This window comes from Larus michahellis, chromosome 3 (assembly GCF_964199755.1).
Source record: "Larus michahellis chromosome 3, bLarMic1.1, whole genome shotgun sequence".
Lineage (NCBI taxonomy): Eukaryota > Metazoa > Chordata > Aves > Charadriiformes > Laridae > Larus > Larus michahellis.
Genome location: NC_133898.1, coordinates 8,175,172 through 8,195,967, shown reverse-complemented (window position 1 = coordinate 8,195,967; position 20,796 = coordinate 8,175,172). Strand labels below are relative to the sequence as shown.

Below are 20,796 nucleotides of genomic sequence, written 5' to 3'. Positions count from 1 at the left end.
ACTTGCTCTTTTATTTAACAGACCTGTTCCATTGCACAATAAAAACATTAAAATCGATCTGTTACTTAAATATTTGACTGGCACAAAACTTTAGCCAGTCGTTTATGTGTGCTTTGACAGTCAAATATCCTGCAGCTGACATCCATCACAAATTTCTTCAGTCTAGTGAGTCCAGGGGAAGGACTGTCCAGTTCTGTGTCGGAGCCGGTCGGTTTTGACAAACTCTGCAAGTCCTCCAGGTGCGGCGCTGCCGGGCCAGCTACGCTGGGACGGCACTCGCCCTGTGAGCAGCAGTGGATTTGCATTAAGTTGAAAACAGAACAACTGATTAGAAAATCCTTCATTTTGGCTTGAACTGGCTGTGGGTGCCCAGCCGCAGGGCCTCTGTGAGGAGAGGCCGGCGCTGCCCCCCGCTGGTTCCAGCCGGCTTCAGCCGGTTCCAGCCTCCCCGCCTCAGGGCACAGCCCGGCCCCTCAGCCACCATGGTGGCCACCTGGGGCAAGCGGCTGTAAGAAAGGACAAAACGCTGTCGGCAGCGAGGAGTGAGGGGAAAAGTCTGAGGGGAAAAATGTGAGGGGCGGCCCTGGCAGCCCTGAGGGGAGAGGAGGAGCTGCGGGCCCGGGGCAGCCATTGCTCTCTATGGCAGAAGGTGTTCCAGCGGCACAGTGGAAGGAGTTAAGTATTGGACATTTAAACAGACCACATGCCACAGGAAAAAAAGAGGCATTTTTATATTTGCGCTGTTTAAGTGTTTTAATACAGCACTACGGAGTGACCCCATAGGGAAGTTTTAATTAATCAGATAAATTAATCAGGTAAATTAGAGAAGAGAGATTTGAGGGGAAAAATAAATACATTTCTCAAGCTGGTAAACTCCAGACCCTGCAGAGGAAAGGATCTTCAGTGAGGACTGTAGCTGTTGACATAGCTTCTGTTATGGTTACAGCTGTGTTTGCTCTTCGGGATCTGACTTTGCCAACATAGCTAAAAGAGAGTCCTCCGGAGTCTCCGCTTTCTTTGCATTGCACTTAGGATTATTTAGGAAGGTCTTGAACCAAACGTTACTGAAGTTGGTGGTAGCATTTCAACAAACACTGGTGATCTTTGGGGCTGCCTCTGTCTGAATAAGTGACATCAGATCAAATTTAACACGGCAGCAGTGAGTGAAAAAGACAATCCAGCTAATGCCACAATTGTAAGTATATGAAGCACACTGATTATTTTGAAAGTTTCATCAAAGGCCTAGGGTTCAGGTGAGATTAAAGCAATTATGTGCAAGCCAAAAAAAAATGTGAATGTGTCTTGTCCTTGTGTCTTTGCCTGGTGTGTTTCTTTTCCCTGTAACTTTTTATATCTAATCATATCATTAAATCTTCCTAATATATATCTGAAGATAAAAGGTGGCAGCTGTAATAGAAAGAACTGATCACAAATTATTTTTTCTTGGCATTGTCTGTGGTAAATTTGTAATATGCTTAAGAAAACAGAGAACAAATCTTCCCAATAAATCGAGGCCATTTCATTTTTGGATGACTGTCCACCGAGGATCGTCCTCACTGCAGTTGGTCTCAGAATATCATTAACGTTGGTCACAAACAATCTACTCTTTAATATCCAGGATACAAAGTCCCTTTGACATCTGCCATCTCTGTTCCACAGTCAGACTCTCACTGGTGCAATATCATCTGTAATTGAACTTGCAAATTGCTTCACTTTCTGAAATGCTGACTGCTTAATTATGATGGGGAAAAATAACATTCTACAGCCATAAGCTCAGATAACCGTGTAACTCAGAAACTACGTAATTATATGTGTGAATAATGCTTGCTGTGATTTATGTTAATACCAGCAGCAATACGCAGAAGGACCACTCTACAGACTTTGTCTGTCTTCGGTGTGGAAGGAAGCAAAGAAGCAGAAAGATCCACAAAATAGAGAGAAGGGAGGAAATGCAGGCCTGGGCCTTGCTTGCTTTTATCCCAAAGGTGTTCAAGTTCACTCAAACAGGCTTTAAGAGATTGTGCAGTTCAACGCCCAGCTTAACCCACAGGTTTTCCATGTGGTATTGTCACTTAATTTATCCTTCGCTTCAGGTCTCCATCTGATAAACAAGAACTACAAGAACCCTGTTTTTCAGGTGTACTTTGAGTGATAAACACAGAGATCACTTTGAGATGCTTGAATACAATGTCTAGTGGATTGAGATGCATATCTGTATAACAAAATGGCCACCTTTCTGAACACCATGTGATTAGAATGCCACAGTTTTTCGAGGAATTGTACCGTATGGAAAAACATTATGTTTCATTTTAGCTTAGAGCAGGAATGAAAGAGCAACTTTAAGCCTCCTAGTCTGGCTGAAAGGCATGCATTCAAAACAACATGGAGATGCTAAAGATGACTCTGGATGAGCTGTCTCAAACATCAGAAGTCGCAAATCACGTGGTTTTGCTGGTTCCCCGTGTAGCAGCTATCCAATTCAGATCTTACCCATTTTTCCTGTATGATGTTGCTTCTGTGGTGTAAATGTACACCACAAATGATATCTATATCCCAGTGAACTCGGTGCAGTGGATTTTAGCTCAAGCTAACTCCATGATAGTGCCTGATACTGTTCACATTCCTAATTGTCTCTCTGGTAGATTCACACAGCAGATAAGTTGTTCATAAGTCTTTAGTTTCATGAAAAACCTCAGTGGGGGGGGGGTTTCCTGATTTTCTCCATTTTATATTTTTTTCTTCTTAAAAGGAAAGTACATGGGCCTCTCTCCGTGGATGATTAATTACTCTATAAAAAAGCAGCTGTGGAGCCTGACGAGATTGCACTCAGATTACAGTCTTAAAATAGTGGATGGACTTGATGTTTTTCCTTCTAACCATCTTACAATTGTTGTCATAAGAATGAATGATAATTGCATTGCTCTGTATTGTCACTACATTCCTTGTCACATGAATAGATTCATTTAGTGCCACCATCTTGGCTTGTTATGAAAATGAGGCATCTGAACTTAAGACTGTTAGACCTTTTTCTCTCTGATCAAGAGCCAAATCCTAGGGTCCAAGCACAGATTTTAAGTAAATGCTTTACATGCTATATTTGCATCACGTGGTTACAAGCTTTATGAAAATTATGTAGGGTGGCTCATTACTTTTTCATATACCAGAAAAATACATGTAAGTTTCTATGTTTGGGATAAAAAGGGATTGACTCTAAAAGGAGAGAGTAGCAGAACTGGGAACAGAACTGAAGTCTTCCATTTTTCAATGCCATTGTCTGTCAACTAAGTTTTTTTTCAGGAGAGGTGCTACACAGAATATTTTGGGTTGGGGGCCAGAGGTAAGAAGTTCTCGTTGTCGGGAGTCACCAAGGCACACAGCTGCTTCAAGGGTCTTCGGAGATACAGAAGATCTGTTTTACTATAGGAAATAGCTGACTTAACTAAAGCTAAGTGGTTGAGTAAATCTGCAGGTGAAATCTAGGCAAAATAACAAAATACCAGGCAAAGAGAAATGTCTCAAATTTGTTCAGTTAAGCATTAATCTTCAAATATAAACTACTGGATTTCTTTATTTTTTTTAGTCTAAATGTACAAATCGACACTAACCCTAAAATCAACTTTATGCAGAAGGCTTGACAGAGAAATTCATGCTGACGTTAATAAGCACAGCTCCGCTGAGATCAATGGTGATATTTAAGCTGAGGATAGGACTCAGCTTTCTAATTTGCCAGCAGTATATGAGATGATCATTTATGCCGGCACTCCAGTGAGATATGAAACAGAAGACAAATGTAAAAATTACAAAGCAAAGCTTAGTTCCCACTTGAAAGGTGGTTCATTTAGTTTGCTTTGCTCTGCTTTGCAGCTCGGTTGCGTTCATATACACGCGCTGAATCATACTCAAAAGAGGTCAAAGTTACCCGTTTCTTTTTGTGGCACTCTGTCTGACGGTTTCTTGGTTTCCTCTAGAAAGCATGCTTTCTTTTGTCCCCAGAAGGCCCCTTTCCTTGATAGACTTTAGTTTATTTTCTCTGTTCTTATAGCCCTCTGTAACTGCGATTCCCCTGTGCCATTGGTTATCCATAGATACTGATTATGAAATTATTTATCTTTGGTACAGGTAAAGGGATGTGTATTACCTGCAACTTATATGGCTGAAAATGAGGTAATAGTAACAAAAGAATATATTAATAACTAGATGAAGGCCAGTCTGATGATTATATGGTCTTTCACACACACCAGTGTATAAATGTATAGTGAACATAGCATCTGTATGTCACAAAATCTGTACTTGAAATTAATTGATGCTTTCCCTGGATCTGTGTTTCTCTCAGGACAGATATCAGTGGATGGATTTATGCGATATCTGAGTGGAGAAGAAAATGGTGTCGTTCCACCTGAGAAACTGGATTTAAATGAAGATATGTCTCAACCACTGTCACACTACTTCATCAATTCCTCACACAACACCTACCTCACAGGTACAGTGTTGAAGGGATCTGATTTCTTATCTTAACAAAAATTCATAGCATATTTGCAGCGATACCATAAAATATACTAAAAGCATCAGCAGTAAATGATGATGGAGCTTAGTCTCAGTGAAGCAAGGGTAGCACTTGATTGTTGTTCTGTCTGCTACGAACATACATCAAATATACAAATATTAACAGGTGAGCAGCAGTTGGCTTGTTCAGATAAGGTCTGGTCTGAAGCCAGTGAAGTCCCTGGAAAGTTTCCCTCAACGTAGACAGGATTCCAGATTAAGGTCCTTATTTGGGGAAGAGAGGGAACAATGTATTTTTTATGACAACCAAGGATGGCCAGAGGAGTATGGGAAACATCTCTGTAGCTAATAAATTTGCCCCTAAACATTAAATCTGACAGCTTGTTGAGCTCCATGAAATTTGCTTTGATTCAGAGATTAGAGAAGTCCCAACATGGCACGTAGCTTTCTGACAGTCCATTCATATCTGCAAGGAATGGAATTCTGGTCTCTGACTATATCTAATGTCTGAGCTGAAATTTTTAGATGCTATCATGTTTTTTAAAAGGCTGAGCACCCAGAAGCTCCTGTTAATTTGAATTAGGGTTAATGAGTCTGAACTTCTTTGCACAGCAAAATCAACAGTGTTTTAAGATTCCGAAAAACTGAGGACAGTTTAGGAACCCAACTTTTGGCACTCATTTTCTAGACTAAGGTGCTGTTAACTTGTAAGAAAATAATTGTATATTTACTATTTTAGTTTAGCGTACGTAGGAAGAAACGCTTTTGACAAGCAGATGTGCACAGGGAGTTCTCTCCTATTTGATTTAATGTTTGCTTTGTCTTGTCATGTTTGTTAATGACTTAGCATTATGTTAAAAAACAAAAAGTAATGCTACAGCGTGTGCTAAAAATGTGACTTATGGATAACATCGGCTTTTTAACGCTATTAACAAACTTGCCCTGGCTGACGAAGTCCTTCAGAATGCCAGTATGACAAAACATAAACAAAACCATGCAGTGGTGGTGCCCAGTTTAAACAGACCATGCTGTAGTTACTTTCATCTGTTTTGTGTTTGTTATAGCATTTTCTACAGCACCTTCTAGTGCTTTCATAAAGTGAATGAACTGTCATTGTTTCCATCAGACACCATTTTTCAGAGGTTTATATCTTGGCTGTAAAAAGTGTTTTGTGCTAAAACTTGTCATAGAAGTATTCGGCTTGACAGCTATTTTGTTTCTCTGAATTAACAGAAATGAAAGTCAGTGTGGCCGCTTATAAGTTATGATTCCAATATGCAGAAATTTATGCTCTTTGTAAGAGTGCAGACATGTCCAAAGCAAAAGCAATTTTTAATTATGATATTTTGCAGGCCTCTTACCTCCAGTATGGACTTTGTTCTGTCAGTGAGGATTAGGAACCACTTAAGCCAAATGCTGTAGCTTTATACAGATTTTCTGGAAGAAAACAGTAAAGCTGCTTTACAAACGTGAGAAGCATAAACCCACAGGGAGGACAGACGGTGCAGTTTAAAGTTGGTCTGAAGTGATAAAATATGTCTCTCCCCTCCATCAGCATGAATTTGTAGCCAGTGCCATACCACAGATTTTTATCAGGGCTGATCAGGACAGAGTCATGTTCTAAAGGTCCAGAAGCACAGAAGCCAAAGAACAAAGAATTAAGGATGGGAATTCATGATTAGTCCAAGCTATTCTAAATTTTTTAGCTGCACCACAAGTGACCTAACATACTTAATTATTCCAGGAGAGGGAAAGTTTCCAAATTCACTGACTTGTATTTGAAAGTCTGCAAATCATCTCAGATTGCATCTACAGGTTTCTTTGCCTGCGTTTCTAAATAATTTCAGAAGCTACATTTAGAAGTATGATCCTTAGTCTTAATTCAACATAATATTCCTGGCTTAGTAAATGGGAGGGAGTAAGTCAGAGTAAACTTGGGGGATAGTGCAAAGTAAGTTTGAATATATTTCAAATTCCATTGAGGAGTGTATATTTTCACATTTACGGGCACAAAACTCACGCCCTTCCCTTTTAGTATGTTCATGACATTCAGTAAATGTGTGGCAGCTGGCCGACAATGGGATTAATGATTTGATTTTTATGTGTGTATTACAAAAACTGACAGCCTTAGATTTTGCTTTGAGGCTAGACCAGATACAGCAATCACATTGCCGTTTGCTTTCTTCCAACAAGGACTTAGTAAAATTAATAAAATTAATGGTGGCAGACTATTCTTTTTCCCAAGAAGATTTCAGAGGGTCGGCTGAAGTGCTCATGACTTTGGAAGGGAAGTTTCGGTAGCACGTCTGTCCTAATTTGGGGCACCAAACACCTCTAGTGTTGCAACTTAGGGAAAAAAAAGAGGATCTATGGCCTCTGGAAGGAAGGGCAGGCCACTCAAGACAACTACAAAGAGGTAGTTAAGCTATGTAGGGAAAAAATCAGGAGGGCCAAAGCCCAGCTGGAGCTAAACCTGGCTTCTGTTGTCAAGGACAACAAAAAAAGCTTCTATAAATATATTAGCAATAGGAAGAGGACTAAGGATTATCTCTGTCCTCTAGTAGATAGGGCCGGCAACATAGTGACCAAGGATGAGGAAAAGGCTGAGGTACTTAATGAAGTCTTTGCCTCAGTCTTCAGCAGTAGGACCAGTTGTTCCCTGAGCACCCAGACCCCTGAACTAGAAGACAGGGATGGGGAGCAGAATGAAGCCCCTCTAATCCAAAGGGAAACGGTGAGGGACCTGCTTCAGCACCTGGAGGTGCACAAATCTATGGGGCTGGATGGGATCCACCCAAGGGTATTGAAAGAGCTGGCGGAGGTGCTCGCCAGGCCACTTGGTATCATTTATGAGCAGTCCTGGACAACCGGGGAGGTCCCAGCTGACTGGAGGTTAGCAAATGTGACACCCATCCACAAGAAGGGCCGGAAGGAGGATCCGGGGAACTACAGGCCAGTCAGTCTGACCTCGGTGCCTGGGAAGGTCATGGAACAGATCCTCCTCAGTGCCATTACACAGCACATGCAGGAGAACAGGGTGATCAGGCCCAGTCAGCATGGGTTTGTGAAGGGCAGGTCATGCCTATCAAACCTAATATCCTTCTATGATAAGGTGACCCACTTAGTGGATGAGGGAAAAGCTGTGGATGTTATCTACTTGGATTTTTGCAAAGCTTTTGACACTGTTTCCCACAGCATTCTCCTGGAGAAACTGGCTGCTCATGGCCTGGACAGGCGTACTCTTCGCTGGGTAAAAAACTGGCTGGATGGCCGTGCCCAGAGAGTGGTGGTAAATGGAGTTAAATCCAGTTGGTGTCCAGTCACAAGTGGTGTCTCCCAGGGCTTGGTGCTGGGGCCGGTTCTCTTTAATATCTTTATCAATGATCTGGATGAAGGGATCGAATGCACCCTCAGTAAGTTCGCAGATGACACTAAACTGGGCGGGCGTGTTGATCTGCTTGAGGGTAGGTTGGCTCTGCAGAGGGATCTGGACAGGCTGGACCGATGGGCTGAGACCAATGGTATGAGGTTCAACAAGGCCAAGTGCCGGGTCCTGCACTTGGGTCACAACAACCCCATGCAGCGCTACAGGATTGGGGCAGAGTGGCTCGAAAGCAGCCCGACAGAAAAGGACTTGGGAGTGTTGGTTGACAGCCGGCTGAATATGAGCCAGCAGTGTGCCCAGGTGGCCAAGAAGGCCAACAGCATCCTAGCCTGTATCAGGAATAGTGTGGTGAGCCGGACTAGGGAAGTGATCGTCCCCCTGTACTCGGCACTGGTGAGGCCCCACCTCGAGTACTGCGTTCAGTTTTGGGCCCCTCGCTACAAGAGGGACATTGAGGTGTTGGAGCGTGTCCAGAGAAGGGCTACAAAGCTGGTGAGGGGTCTGGAGGACAAACCTTATGAAGAACGACTGAGGGAGCTGGGGTTGTTTAGCCTGGAGAAGAGGAGGCTGAGGGGAGACCTTATCACCCTCTACAACTACCTGAAAGGAGGTTGGAGAGAGATGGGGGCTGACCTCTTCTCCCTGGTGACAAGTGATAGGACGAGAGGGAACGGGTTCAAGTTACGTCAGGGGAGGTTTAGATTAGATATTAGGAAACATTTTTTCACTGAAAGGGTTATTAAACATTGGAATAGGCTGCCCAGGGAGGTGGTAGATTCACCATCTCTGGAGGTGTTTAAAAAAAGGGTAGATGGGGCACTGAGGGACATGGTTTAGAAGTGGCTCTTGTCAGGGTAGGCTAAAGGTTGGACTCGATGATCTTAAAGGTCCCTTCCAACCTCAACAATTCTATGATTCTATGATTCTAATTGGAGCTGTGAAATAGCAACTAGTCATGTAATAATTATTAGGACAATAAGAAAACTGTTCAGTCTACCAATACTTTATGATTACTGTGCTTAATGTCCTACCAATTATCTCTCCCTTTGTTAGTTTTGTTAACCCAGAAGAAGCATGCACAAAGAAACATTAAAACATAAAAAGAAACATGTGCACACTCTGAATTTATTTTTAATTACACTGATCATTTTCCTAGCCTTTAGTAGGAACCCTTGGCAGTACATCAAGTCCTGATTATTTATTTAGAAGTGTTACTGCTTTCTTTTTCTTAGGGAAATGTAATTTTAAAGAACAAAGGTAAAAATCCATGAAGAAGGAAGTGATTTATAGTGGACCTAAGCTAGCCTAAAGAAATGTCATCTTTTGGAAACTTTTTTTTACTGTCTGTCATCTTTTTTCTCACTGGTGTCATATTTATTTATTTACTCCTTTGAACCCTTAATGTTCGACGCTGATTTTTTCTGGTTTCTCACCAGTTTCACCTCAGGTTACTGCTGTTGTCACAGTGGGGAGTGACTTTGCAGCATTTCTCTCAGCAGCACCAAAGTCTTATTATGTATTATTATCAGCGTTGTACACTTTGATGGCTCTGCAACTTGCTGTTGTATATGTGAAATGCAAATATGAAAATCAAAGCCCTTAACACATGTCTTGTCTTTGGCTAGAAGGAAAAATTACAGCATCAGTAGGTTGCAGAGCTTTCAGTGTAAGGTGTGTAGCCAACTTGGGACTATCCCATTCACCCTCAGCATCTGCTTCCGTGCTCACAGTTCAGTACTTTCAATTATTTCTAGAAAAATACCTCATGAGGGGCATGTTCTCTTCTTTATTGCTGCTGTGGCCTCTCCTCCAGCTTTTCTGTTCCCAGTGATTTCTCAGTCCTAACCTTCTTCACCTTCAAAGCTGCCCAAACAGTATCTTTCCTGTTTCCCAGATGACAGCACCATATGGAAGGGAAGGAAAGCTGGGTGATGCTTACTCTGAGCATGAGTTTGTCGTACCACAAAGACCAGTTTTTGCCTTGCTGCTTTGTGCCTCTAGAGCTGCGCTGAGCTCAGGTGATCGGCTGGCAAGACCCAAGGCTCTGCTCTCTTCCAGCCTGACCACGTCCTTCCTGATGGACCTAGAAGGTAGGAGAGCTCAGGGAGCTCGTGCAGCAGAGAGGAGCTGGGCTGAGCAGGAGCCATAGCTGTCCTGCCAGGAGACCCAGCTAATCCTGTCCAGCAATCTAAGGCAGATAAACGAGGTTCTTCCTGGCACTGGGGTCGCAGTTCATCTTAGCACGAGGACTAATGGGTAAAAAGAAGGAGTATTGGTTATTTTTCAGCTCTTCTGTCCATCATCAGTTTGTGGAGGTAATTTTTTTTTTACCTTCCAGCTGTTGATATTTTGCATTATTCCCCTTCATATCATATCATAAAACTTTGTGTAACACTGAGGAAAATGGCTGAATTCTTAGAGACGAAGTTAATTTGAGCATGATGACTTCACCTCACAGGAAGGAAGCCACAGACCACTATCTGGGCCCTGTGGACGGTTCAGTGTGACTGTGGAAGCTACTTCCACAGTTATATTGTTGAATTGACTGTAGCCATTAAAAAAAAAAAAAAAAAAAAGAACCAAACAAACACACACAAAAAACAGTGGAGGGAAAGCTGTTGTTGCTTCACAAAATGGAAAGATGTTCTTTGTGGAAGGTCTTAGGTGGAACTTTCTGAGATACCAGTTTGGTGTCCTGCCTTCAAATAAAAATCCTATATATAAAAAATAGCTTTAATAAGATGGTGAATCCCGTTTGCCTGACTTTCTTGCATCTTCCTCTGAGGCGGTTTGGCTTTTGTGAGAAGATGACTACTCAATTAAGCAGACTGAGTAAAAATTCCTTAGATCTCCTGCTCTGCCATGTCTTTATGTGACTGCTCTAATCTTGACAGCTGGGTGTTCATACTAGCACTGTTAAACCTCAGTTTATCTTTTCGTGGTGCTAGGGGGTACCTGCCCTCCCTTACCAGCCTCACCCATGCAAATTCCCTCTTTCTGAAGCCATATTCTAAGTGAGGGAATTTCTACTTTTAAAAGTGAGTGGAAACCTTGTATAAACAGAGAGAAAAAAATCATATAGATTGTACCCTTAAGGCAAAATTAATTAGTCTACTACGGATCAGCAACTGACACCAAAATTTCTAGCGGAAGCTTGCCTCCAGTAGCAGCAGAGGTGAGCACAGAGTGAAAAAGATATTGTTTGGTGAGATCTGAGATAGTGAGATATCAACAAGGAGAAGAAAAGTCAAGACCATGAAAGTGTTTTGTTTCCTTTAAGTAATATTTCATTCACTACTGCCCAGTGCGTTTTCAAGATCCTCTGTGCCTTCTCTTATTTGCCTCTTTAGACCAACCAGTTGAAGCATATTGAAATAAGAGGTGTGTTATTTGAAGCACATCGAAATAATAGGTATATTATTTTCCAAACCCCGTTCTTTAAGGAGAATTGTGTTGAGGATTGGGTAACCTCTCTGACTTCAATATCAAAGGTCTTCAAACGGCTGAAATCTCTAAGACAAAGATACAGAGAGCTGACAGCTGGGGAAGGACTCTGTAAGTAGGTCCTGGTGGGTCCCACTCCGTCACCGCAGCTGGTCGTGCCCTCTCTTAAGTGGGTCCCACTTTCTTAAGTGGGTCCCACAGCTGGGACGAGGGCTACCCCGTGCCGGATAGTGTCCCTCGCATAGCCTGGCTGCAGCGTGGGAGCTGCCCAGGCACTGCTAGCGGCTGAGCTGAAATGCAAACTCAGAGGCTGGCTAGCCCCAGCCTTCCTGGCATACGTGAGTCTCGCATCTTCCGCTCGGATGGGCCCGAATCAATACTGACAGCAAGTGTATTCCTGCTGCTGGCAGGAGCAAGCCTGACCGCATGTCTGCTTTGGTCCAATGTAAGGTGTTAAAAATAAAAGCCACAGGGCGAGAGCCTTTTGACTTACAAGCAGTCGCAGAATATGTCACAGAGTGGGGTCTAATTCACTTGTCCTGTGCATGGCAAAATAGCTCAAAAGGAAAATAGAATCAGATAAATGCGCTCTGTCTAAAAAAATCTTAGCTGCCAGCACCTTCTGTTGCTGCTGGAGTCAGTAGCCAGATTCACAGCAGTATGAGGCTGTGAGTTTGTACACTGCAAACCACAGCGTATGATCCAGAGCCCTGATTGCTTTTCCGGGACTTGCCTAAAGAGAGGAGGTTCAGCAACTCCAAGTTTGTGCATGGCAAAGGGAGGATACAGGCACTTCTTCATGCTGGGAGGAGGCGGTGCCATGGGTGGGTGAGGGGGCAGGAGGAGCCTCTCTTTCTACAATAGTGAAGAGTCAAGTGACTCCAAATACCTGGATCCAAATATTGCCCCGGTTTTAGGATGATACGTGTCATAAAATCCTAATCAAATTTTAAGTCCATGTATTGCAAATACCTTGCACTTGGAAAAAGAGTGGTTAATGAACCCAAGAAAGATGCACTTCCTGAGAAATGAGCAGCTTAAAGTGATAGAAGCGTGGAACTGGTCTGTATGGGGAAACATGGTGATATCCTCAGCTTACATCAATTAGCACGGGCTATGTAGTCAGGTATGATTTGGCCGGTTATATTAATTCTTTTTAGAAAACTGAGTTTTTGTCAAAATCTCTTTCTCCTTATCCAGTATCGGGTGATGGGATACAAATATTATGGTATTACTTTAGATACTGTATGTATTATTGAAGGGAATATATAATGCTTTCAATTTCCAGTATTAAAAATTTGATCTGTTCTCAAGGTATTAAAAATATCGTACTGGAAGTATCCCCTTTAGTGTCTGTGTTAGCACATTTTAGAATGCATCTATTAAAGAGGTAGTTTGGAATAGGTGCAAATAGAGACTCACACAACAGAAATTTATAAATAATACATGCAAAAAACATTTGAGGGAACATTTCTAATATTCCGTATTTCAGAAAAATAAGTTACTGAGGCTATTAAAACATTTGCCAGCAATTTGCACTCTGACTGGGAGTCTTTCTGAAGATGGAATGTTTGGGAGGTTGAATATCCTCTTATCCTTAGCAGGAGTCCTTCCAAAATGTCTGAGCCTTATTAATAAGGTAGTGTGGAGGAGTGTCATATGGCAAGCGATGCATGTCATGATTTACTTAAGCACTTTTGAAGGTTGAAGATCTTGTAGTCCAAAATGCTTAGCAATAATAACAGCCAGTAGTCTCTCAGGACATAAAGTAGAGTTTGTTAATCATAAAATAGTTTGTTAATCAAAATTCAATATGGTTTGAGGGAAAAGAAAGACAACATGAAAACAATTTTCTAAGTGAATGTAGTATTTTAGGCAGCAGAGTTCAGTGGAGCCATATAACGAGAGCCAAGCTCTCAGAAGCAGATGCTTAGGGACGTATACACAGAAATGCGTGCCGTTGTACCCTGACCCGTGCTTCTGCTGCTTTCCATCCTGAAAAAGAGCCACTGCTTACCCCAGACATTGGGATTGCACCAAAAAGGCTTTTGTGTGAGTAAAGGTAACCTGCCATAATCAAAGAGGAAACACAGGAAAAAGTTAAGTTTAAAAAAAAAACCCAAAAACATTATCACTTTGCTGACTCCATTTGGATTTTCAGAACCTTCCAGAACCGGCCAAATTCTTCTGTTATTGACATTTATTTCTCATTGGTTCCAGCAGGAGCTGAGAAATCTTACAGATTTCAGCAGGAGTAATATGGAGTACTTATGATTGCTCCAGCTCACGTATCAGACACAAACGGTAAACAGGAGTGTTCCAGTAAAAGGGTTTTTCTGTTACAGTTCTAAGTGGAGAGAAAGCAGACAATGCTATTTAGTGAAGCAAAGCAAAATATGCAGTTCCCAGCATAAAACCTAAATGCAGAACCACAGAGACAATAAAATGATTAGAGTAATCTGCATTATATTATATGCCAGCCTGGATATGAAGCATTTATATGACCCCGCCAGTGAAGAATCTTTAGCATAAATGAACTCACTTCATCCTTAAAACGCAAGTGAATTCCCTTCAAGAAATCCAGGAAGGTCTTGTCGAGTATCGTGCTAGAAAGCAGGAAACTGCATCCATTTTCTTCACATCTAAAACAAGCATAAAGCCATTCTTCCATTATCTTTACCTCTCTGCTGCAAGGAATTGGAATCTATGTGGCTGGGATCAAGCCCGTTGCAGCAGATAAGACACTCTGGCTGGATATCCTTCCCTCAATACAACGGGATTTCTTTGATGGCTTGGGAGGGGGTGGTTTGTGAGTTTTCTTAATACTTCCTGAGTTTGGGAAAAGCTGAGTTTTCCTTGTTTATTTTTAGATTTATATTATGTCGTTGGAAACTGGTAGTTTAATTAAATTTCTCCCTATGTAATGCAGTACACATCAGGAAATTTAACTGACCAACTCAGTGCGGCGATTAGTGTATTAAATATTGATTTGAGACCTGGTAATGGTACCATTAGTGACTGTGCAGGAGGTTTGTTTTATTAAACTGCATTGCATGTCATGAGAAAATGTGATCTTGCTGTCCTGAGTCACCTCTGAATTTCATATTGCTTGTCATAGGATAACAAAGTCTTTCAGAACTAAGCCATTTTACTGTTATTTTATTTTATTTTATTTTATTTTATTTTATTTTATTTTAATGTATTCAGCATGGTCTGTTGGAAGTTTTTGAATTGGCTTCAGTTCAGTTATTTCTCCTCACTCACAGCATTTTAACTGAGGGCAGAATCCAAATCATGACATTGACCCTGCTTAAGTCATTTCCGATGCGTTCCTGGGCTTTTTGTGTGCCTTCGAGTGTTATTCCTTTCAGGCAAGGGTAAAAGATGCTGTTAAATCTAATTATTATGAGATTATTTGTATTTATTCCTGAGGCCCAAAATGACTTCCCTTTTTGCGTGTTCTTGTGCTGTCGCAGCTGGACAGCTGGCCGGGAACTCATCGGTGGAGATGTATCGGCAAGTGCTTCTGTCAGGCTGCCGCTGTGTGGAGCTGGACTGCTGGAAAGGACGAACAGCTGAAGAAGAGCCAGTCATTACACACGGATTCACTATGACAACAGAAATATCCTTCAAGGTACAGCAATGGAGCACACTGGTGTAGCTGGCTTTAGCTAGGGCAGTTTCTTTCATCTAATATGCCTCACAAGTACATTGCCAGAATATTACTGCAAAGGTGGAAGGGAAGAGAAACGCGAGGGCAAAAAGATGCTGTAAGAGGTGATTTCAGAGCACGTGCAGAATTATTGGAAGAGAAGAGTTGCACTGTGTGGACCTTGCACAGGAAGAGGTCTTTGTTCTTGCCTTCCTCCATGGCAATCGGAATGTGATGGTCTGTGCCATGTGGGGACTGGGCTCAGTGCCCAGGTCTGTACTCCTGTGCATGTCTCTGCATCCAGTCTTACGAAGGGGAAGAAACAAGGTAGACTTACAGCCAGGGCTGAACGACCAGGTATTGCCACCACAACTGGTTTTACACAGCGTGAACTGGGTCTGCGGATGGGTCTGGAGCCAAGACGCTAGGGAGGAAGGATCATCTAGTCCAACATCATCTTCAGGATCATCTAGTCCAACCCCCTTGCCAAAGCAGGGTCACCTACAGCAGGTTGGACAGGATCTCGTCCAGGGGGGTTTGGATATCTCCAGAGAAGGAGACTCCACAGCCTCTCTGCGCAGCCTGTTCCAGGGCTCTGGCGCCCTCACAGTAAAGATGTTTTTCCTTATGTTCAGATGGAATTTCCTGTGTTCCATTTTGTGCCCGTTGCCCCTTGTCCTGTTGCTGGGCACCACAGAAAAGAGTCTGGCTCCATCCTCTTGACACCCACCCTTTAGATATTGATAAGCATTGATGAGATTGCCTCTTAGTCTTCTCCAGGCTAAACAGACCCAGGTCTCTCAGCCTTTCCTCTTAAGAGAGATGCTCCAGTCCCTTGATCATCTTATACTCAGGAATATTTCATCTGTCACTTCAGGGCAAATATTTTTTTCTCTGCACAGAAAACTGTAAAAATGTATCGACTGCTGGTTTCTTTTCAGCGCTGAAAGTGTGCTGCTTGACTGAGGAGGAGCAAAATGATAGTGAAATAATGTGTCAGAAGTGTGTGAATCAATTCAGAGTGATCGCTGGGTCTTGAATGCTGAATCATTTATCAGCTCACGCTTTTGGCGTGACCACGGTGCACAATGCTTCTGTTCAGTCTGTCAGTTTTCTCTCTCTCCTCAGATAGGCTTTCTGAAGTGCAGAGACAGAAGCAATATATACTCCCCATCCTTACATTGCTGGGATTTTTGTGGGGTTTTTTGTTTGATTGGTTTTTACCTTGCTTCATGACTTATAGAAATCAGTAAGGTTTTTCTCAGCTGCAGACGGTGAGCTTCTGTCAGGGTGAGATCTGATAGGGAACCAACAATATTTTTCACACCATAGCCAGGAATCTGTCCATGTGTACTTTATATATACCTTGGAGATCCTGTTTCAGGTGAGTCATTCTGCAGCTCGAGTAAAGTATGGAACTTCTCATGTTGTTCCTCTCTTACCATTGAGAATTTGCATTTACATTTGAATGCAGTGCAAGACTGAATCACCAGCATACCCGTTTCTCCACTGAACCAATGCCTGAGCTTCTCATCCTCAGGTTTCATCACTCTAATCCTGATTTTACTCTTTCAGGTTATTTTCCCCATGCATGCTCAATTTCATCCCTTTTTGCAGTTGACAATTAATTTATGGGTTTAATCCACAGCTTTAGCAGTGTGTAGGAGCAAGAAAGGCCTCAGGACTGCTTTCAGCAGTACCTCTTTTAGAATCATAGAATGGGTTGGGTTGGAAGGAACCTTAAGGATCATCTAGTTCCAACCCCTCTGCCCTGGGCAGGGACACCTCCCATAGACCAGGTTGCTCAAAGCCCCGTCCAGCCTGGCCTTGAACCCCTCCAGGGATGGGGCAGCCACAGCTTCCCTGGGCAACCTGTGCCAGCGTCTCACCATCCTCACAGTAAATTTCTTTCTAATCTAAATCTCTCCTCTTTCCGTTTTAAACCATTACCCCTGGTCCTATTGCTCCAATCCTTGGTAAAGAGTCCCTCCCCATCTCGCCTATAGGCCCCATTTAGGTACTGAAAGGCTGCTATAAGGTCTCCCCAGAGCCTTCTCTTCTCCAGGCTGAACAACCCCAAGTCTCTCAACCTTTTTTCATAGGAGAGGTGCTCCAGCCCTCTGATCATCTTTGTCGCCTCCTCTGGACCCATTCCAACAGGTCCATGTCCTTCTTATGTTGGGGACTCCAGAGCTGGACACAGTACTCCGCGTGGGGTCTCCGGCCTCAAGTGTTCTTAAGCCCTGTGTGATGCTCCATAACCAAAGGGAGAGTGCAGGTTGGTGGAGACCAAGCCAGTGCTGATGATCTGGGTGGAGACCATCAAGATGGGAGGACTCAGTATTTGTAACCCGATTCTCAGCACTGCTGTTCCCTTATAATGGCAAAATTGCCTTAGATGCTTTTGAGAATCTCAGCGGTTTTGAACAGCATTAAGGTAGTACCAGCACTTAGTGATTTACTGGAGCTGGAAAGAAAGCGTGCAGTGGGAATCACTTCATCGTGCGTTCCCCCATAGGAGAACTGCTGCTGTGAAACTGCAGCTTCCCACCTGCCTTCACCCAGCCTTCTGCACCATTTACTATTCTTCTAATAAATGCTTTGCCTTTCTGCTTGCTTTAAAGACTAGAAGTGGTCTTAGTCTAAGCACGTGACTCATTAGTGATATGTGAAGCATTTAAATATTTGGTGATTGCAGTTATTAAATATAGTCATTCACCACTGTGTGCTGAGAGCGCTAATTTCTCATAAGAGATACTACAAGTTGTGTGGGAGCTGTGTTTTTTCCGACTTACATGAAGACTGTAAATTTTGTTTGTAACCTTGCTCATATCAGCACATCTTGAGATGGCTTGTGCTTTCCTTCCAGCCCTGGGTTCTGCAACCCCACATCAGAAGAACATACCAGAAACTCACCTTTCATTTTAGGAAGTGAATTTCTTACTGTTACACTTCTTGATTGAGCCTTTAAAAGTACAGAAAATGAACAAAAGGAATCCCCAGAGGAGGCTTGTTTAAAATAAATACATCTTTTAGGTTTCAGTCATCCTTATGATTTGGGAGGGAACAGGCTTATGGGCTGTTATAAACTCCGCAGTTTGACAGCAATGCACATGGAAAGTCTTCAGTGTTTTATAAGTTCTTTTGAAAAAGATTTGTGTTCCAGTAGGGAAGCATTGAATAATTTGTAGCAGTGAGTGCATTACTATATTGTGCACCCCACTAAAATTAGTGTTATCAAATGATTCCTCTACTGGATTTACAGTCGCCATTTTCCGTCGGAGCTGAAAGGAAACTTCTACAGAAGTTTCAGTTTCTGAGCCCTGTGATGATTACTGTGCAGCCAACTGCTTTAACTGAGTAATGTTTTTTCTTCTTCCTTTTTTTCCTTTTTTTTTGCCTTAAAGGGATTTCTCTCATCAAAAAAGAGGGAACTAAAACTTGTGACTTGGAGTAACTAAGGATTTTATGGATACGTGCTTGTGCTGATGATGTTTAGAAGATATGTGTTTGTCAGACCATGTTTATTATTATGCAAAATAGTTCACAAAAGCCATAGCTTCAGGCATGGAACAACTCCGTGCAAAGACCAAGTTTTACATATAAACTATTGATTTAAGCAGGCGTAAGTCATTTCTTGAGAAATGTGACGCTTGAGGCTCATGAGATGTTTTGGAGATTTGATTACAGTTCAGGTTGAAAAAATTGGTTGCTGCAAAAGCGCATCCGGAGCTTTCTGGGATGTTTAGAACAGAAGGTCTGACTTCAGACAGTTTGGGTATGATTTCTCTTTGCGTCTTTTCTACCTTCAAAGACCAAAAACACTGTTTCTTTAGAGACATAAATTTGTAACTGTCTGTATTTTGATTCTTTAGGAAGTAATAGAAGCTATTGCTGAATGTGCATTTAAGACATCACCCTTTCCGATCCTCCTTTCCTTTGAAAATCATGTGGATTCGTAAGTAGTTACCATGTTTTCCTGTATGGTGCTATATTTTTTTATAAGGTCTAAGCACAGGATTATGTATGTACTTGTGGCAGCTCTATTATATGACATGATCAACAGCTCTTACCCAAAAAAACCATGTATCAACCTGAGTAATCAAGATGCTAAGAATGAATCGCACGTGTTCTTAAAAACCTTCCTGAATTAGAACCTTTCGTATGAAAGAGAAAGTTTTAATAATTGTGAGACAAATTGTGTTAACTTTATGGTCTCAATATGTGCTGCTGGAATGTGGCAGCACTTCATCAAAAAAAAAGAAGCAATATTTCACCTGCGTATCACCCTGTTCTGTGCTATAAGCATATTCTGCGCACAGAATGTGGTCTGTTTCTCCTATGTTAGAAGTAGAGGCCAGAACCATAGAGTAGCTAGGATTGCAGAATAGGTGGTATGGAAGGCCAGGAACTGTTCAGTTACTGCCAAAAAATACCAATTTGCTGAAGCTGTTTTCTTCTTCTTTTCTGTTAATTACAAGAAAGGACATTTTTCTGCATAAGAAAAGTGAGCACAATTTTAAATTTGTCCCAGTTGTCTATTTGTTGATGGTGGTGATGATGATGATTATTATTATTGGTTTAGTTCTGATATTTCTTTTTTTAAGTTTGACATTGACTTTGGGTTTGAATATAGAGACCACATGGTTCAACGTGGGGTGACACTGACACATAACATGTGCTTCAACTTCAGTTGCCTTTTCCCCTTTTGTTTTCTGCTGTGAAAACATTTTCAACACTTCTGGGGCCAGTTTGGTCTGAGATAGTTCTTTTTTTTTTTAATATGAAATAAAAAGTCATCTTTGGGGCAGCTATGAATGATTTAATACAAATCAGTTGGCACTTTTGCTTCTTGCAGAGGAAAAGGGTGAGGGCTAACTGCTTTTCCCTTGTTTTAGGAAGAACATTCTCGTCACAAGGGAAGGAACTGGTAGAAGAAGCTGTGTAAGAATGTTTTTAAGAATAGATGTGACAATACAGATCAAAAATGGTGTAGGTAGAAAAATTTAAAATCTGAGAGCTAAGCTACACTACCTGTATACATCACAGTCTAAGTTTACACTAACTTTTGTGGGCAAATATGTGCTTGCTCTGTGCACATTTAAAGGCCACATGGTTATGATTCAAAGAGCTACCTGTTAAATCCTGCTTAGTTCTGTCTTCCTCTGAAAGACAACACAAATACTGTATTTAATTTCTTTCTCTAATCGGTCCCCTCGCTGCTTTCTTTTTGGTGTAAGTTGTATCCCTTTGGACTTGCATATGCTTACCTACTGCTGTAGGTTTTAACTCACAATGTTTTTCTCAGTGCTTCCAAATGCAACCGCTGGTCTTTAGAAAAGATCTCAACCATTGTTCTTCAATGTGTTATATTTTATATTCATTCTTCTGTATTTGTTAAAATATACATTCACTTCGTTACTAAAAGGCAGAGAAAAAGCAACATCCAATTTATTTTAACCAGAAGGGTTACATTTTTCTTCCTTTAAAGTCATTAAGACTTAAATCTTCAACTATTCCAGGGTGATCTGTTCTATTTTAGGAAAGTAAAGAACTAAAAAAAAAATGTATAAAATAAACTCCTGTCAGATGAAAGTTACATACAAAAGTGGCTTTAAAACTATAAGATGAAACACTGTCAAAATGAAAGGCGATGCGATACTGCAGGAGTATGTGAAAAAGGGAACAGAGTTAACTGCTGCCTTACTCTGATCTTTGCAATTTGCCCCACAGAAGCCACTGGACCTTTCTCTCCAGAAAATTCCAGTCGTGGAATAATGAATTATCCCTAAGTGTAGTATTTGATGTCCTT

General features: G+C 41.8%; 1 protein-coding gene across 4 annotated transcripts in view; it reads left to right on the top strand.

Moving 5' to 3' along the window:
• Positions 1-20,796, top strand: part of PLCB1 (phospholipase C beta 1) — a 399,913-nt gene that overhangs the window by 272,100 nt on the left and 107,017 nt on the right. For all 4 annotated transcript variants that reach the window (XM_074578486.1, XM_074578487.1, XM_074578488.1 and 1 more), the window contains exons 10-12: positions 4,334-4,480; positions 14,809-14,966; positions 18,860-18,942. In XM_074578486.1, coding sequence (XP_074434587.1) covers positions 4,334-4,480; positions 14,809-14,966; positions 18,860-18,942 — 388 coding nt within the window. The remainder of the gene's footprint in view (positions 1-4,333; positions 4,481-14,808; positions 14,967-18,859; positions 18,943-20,796) is intronic.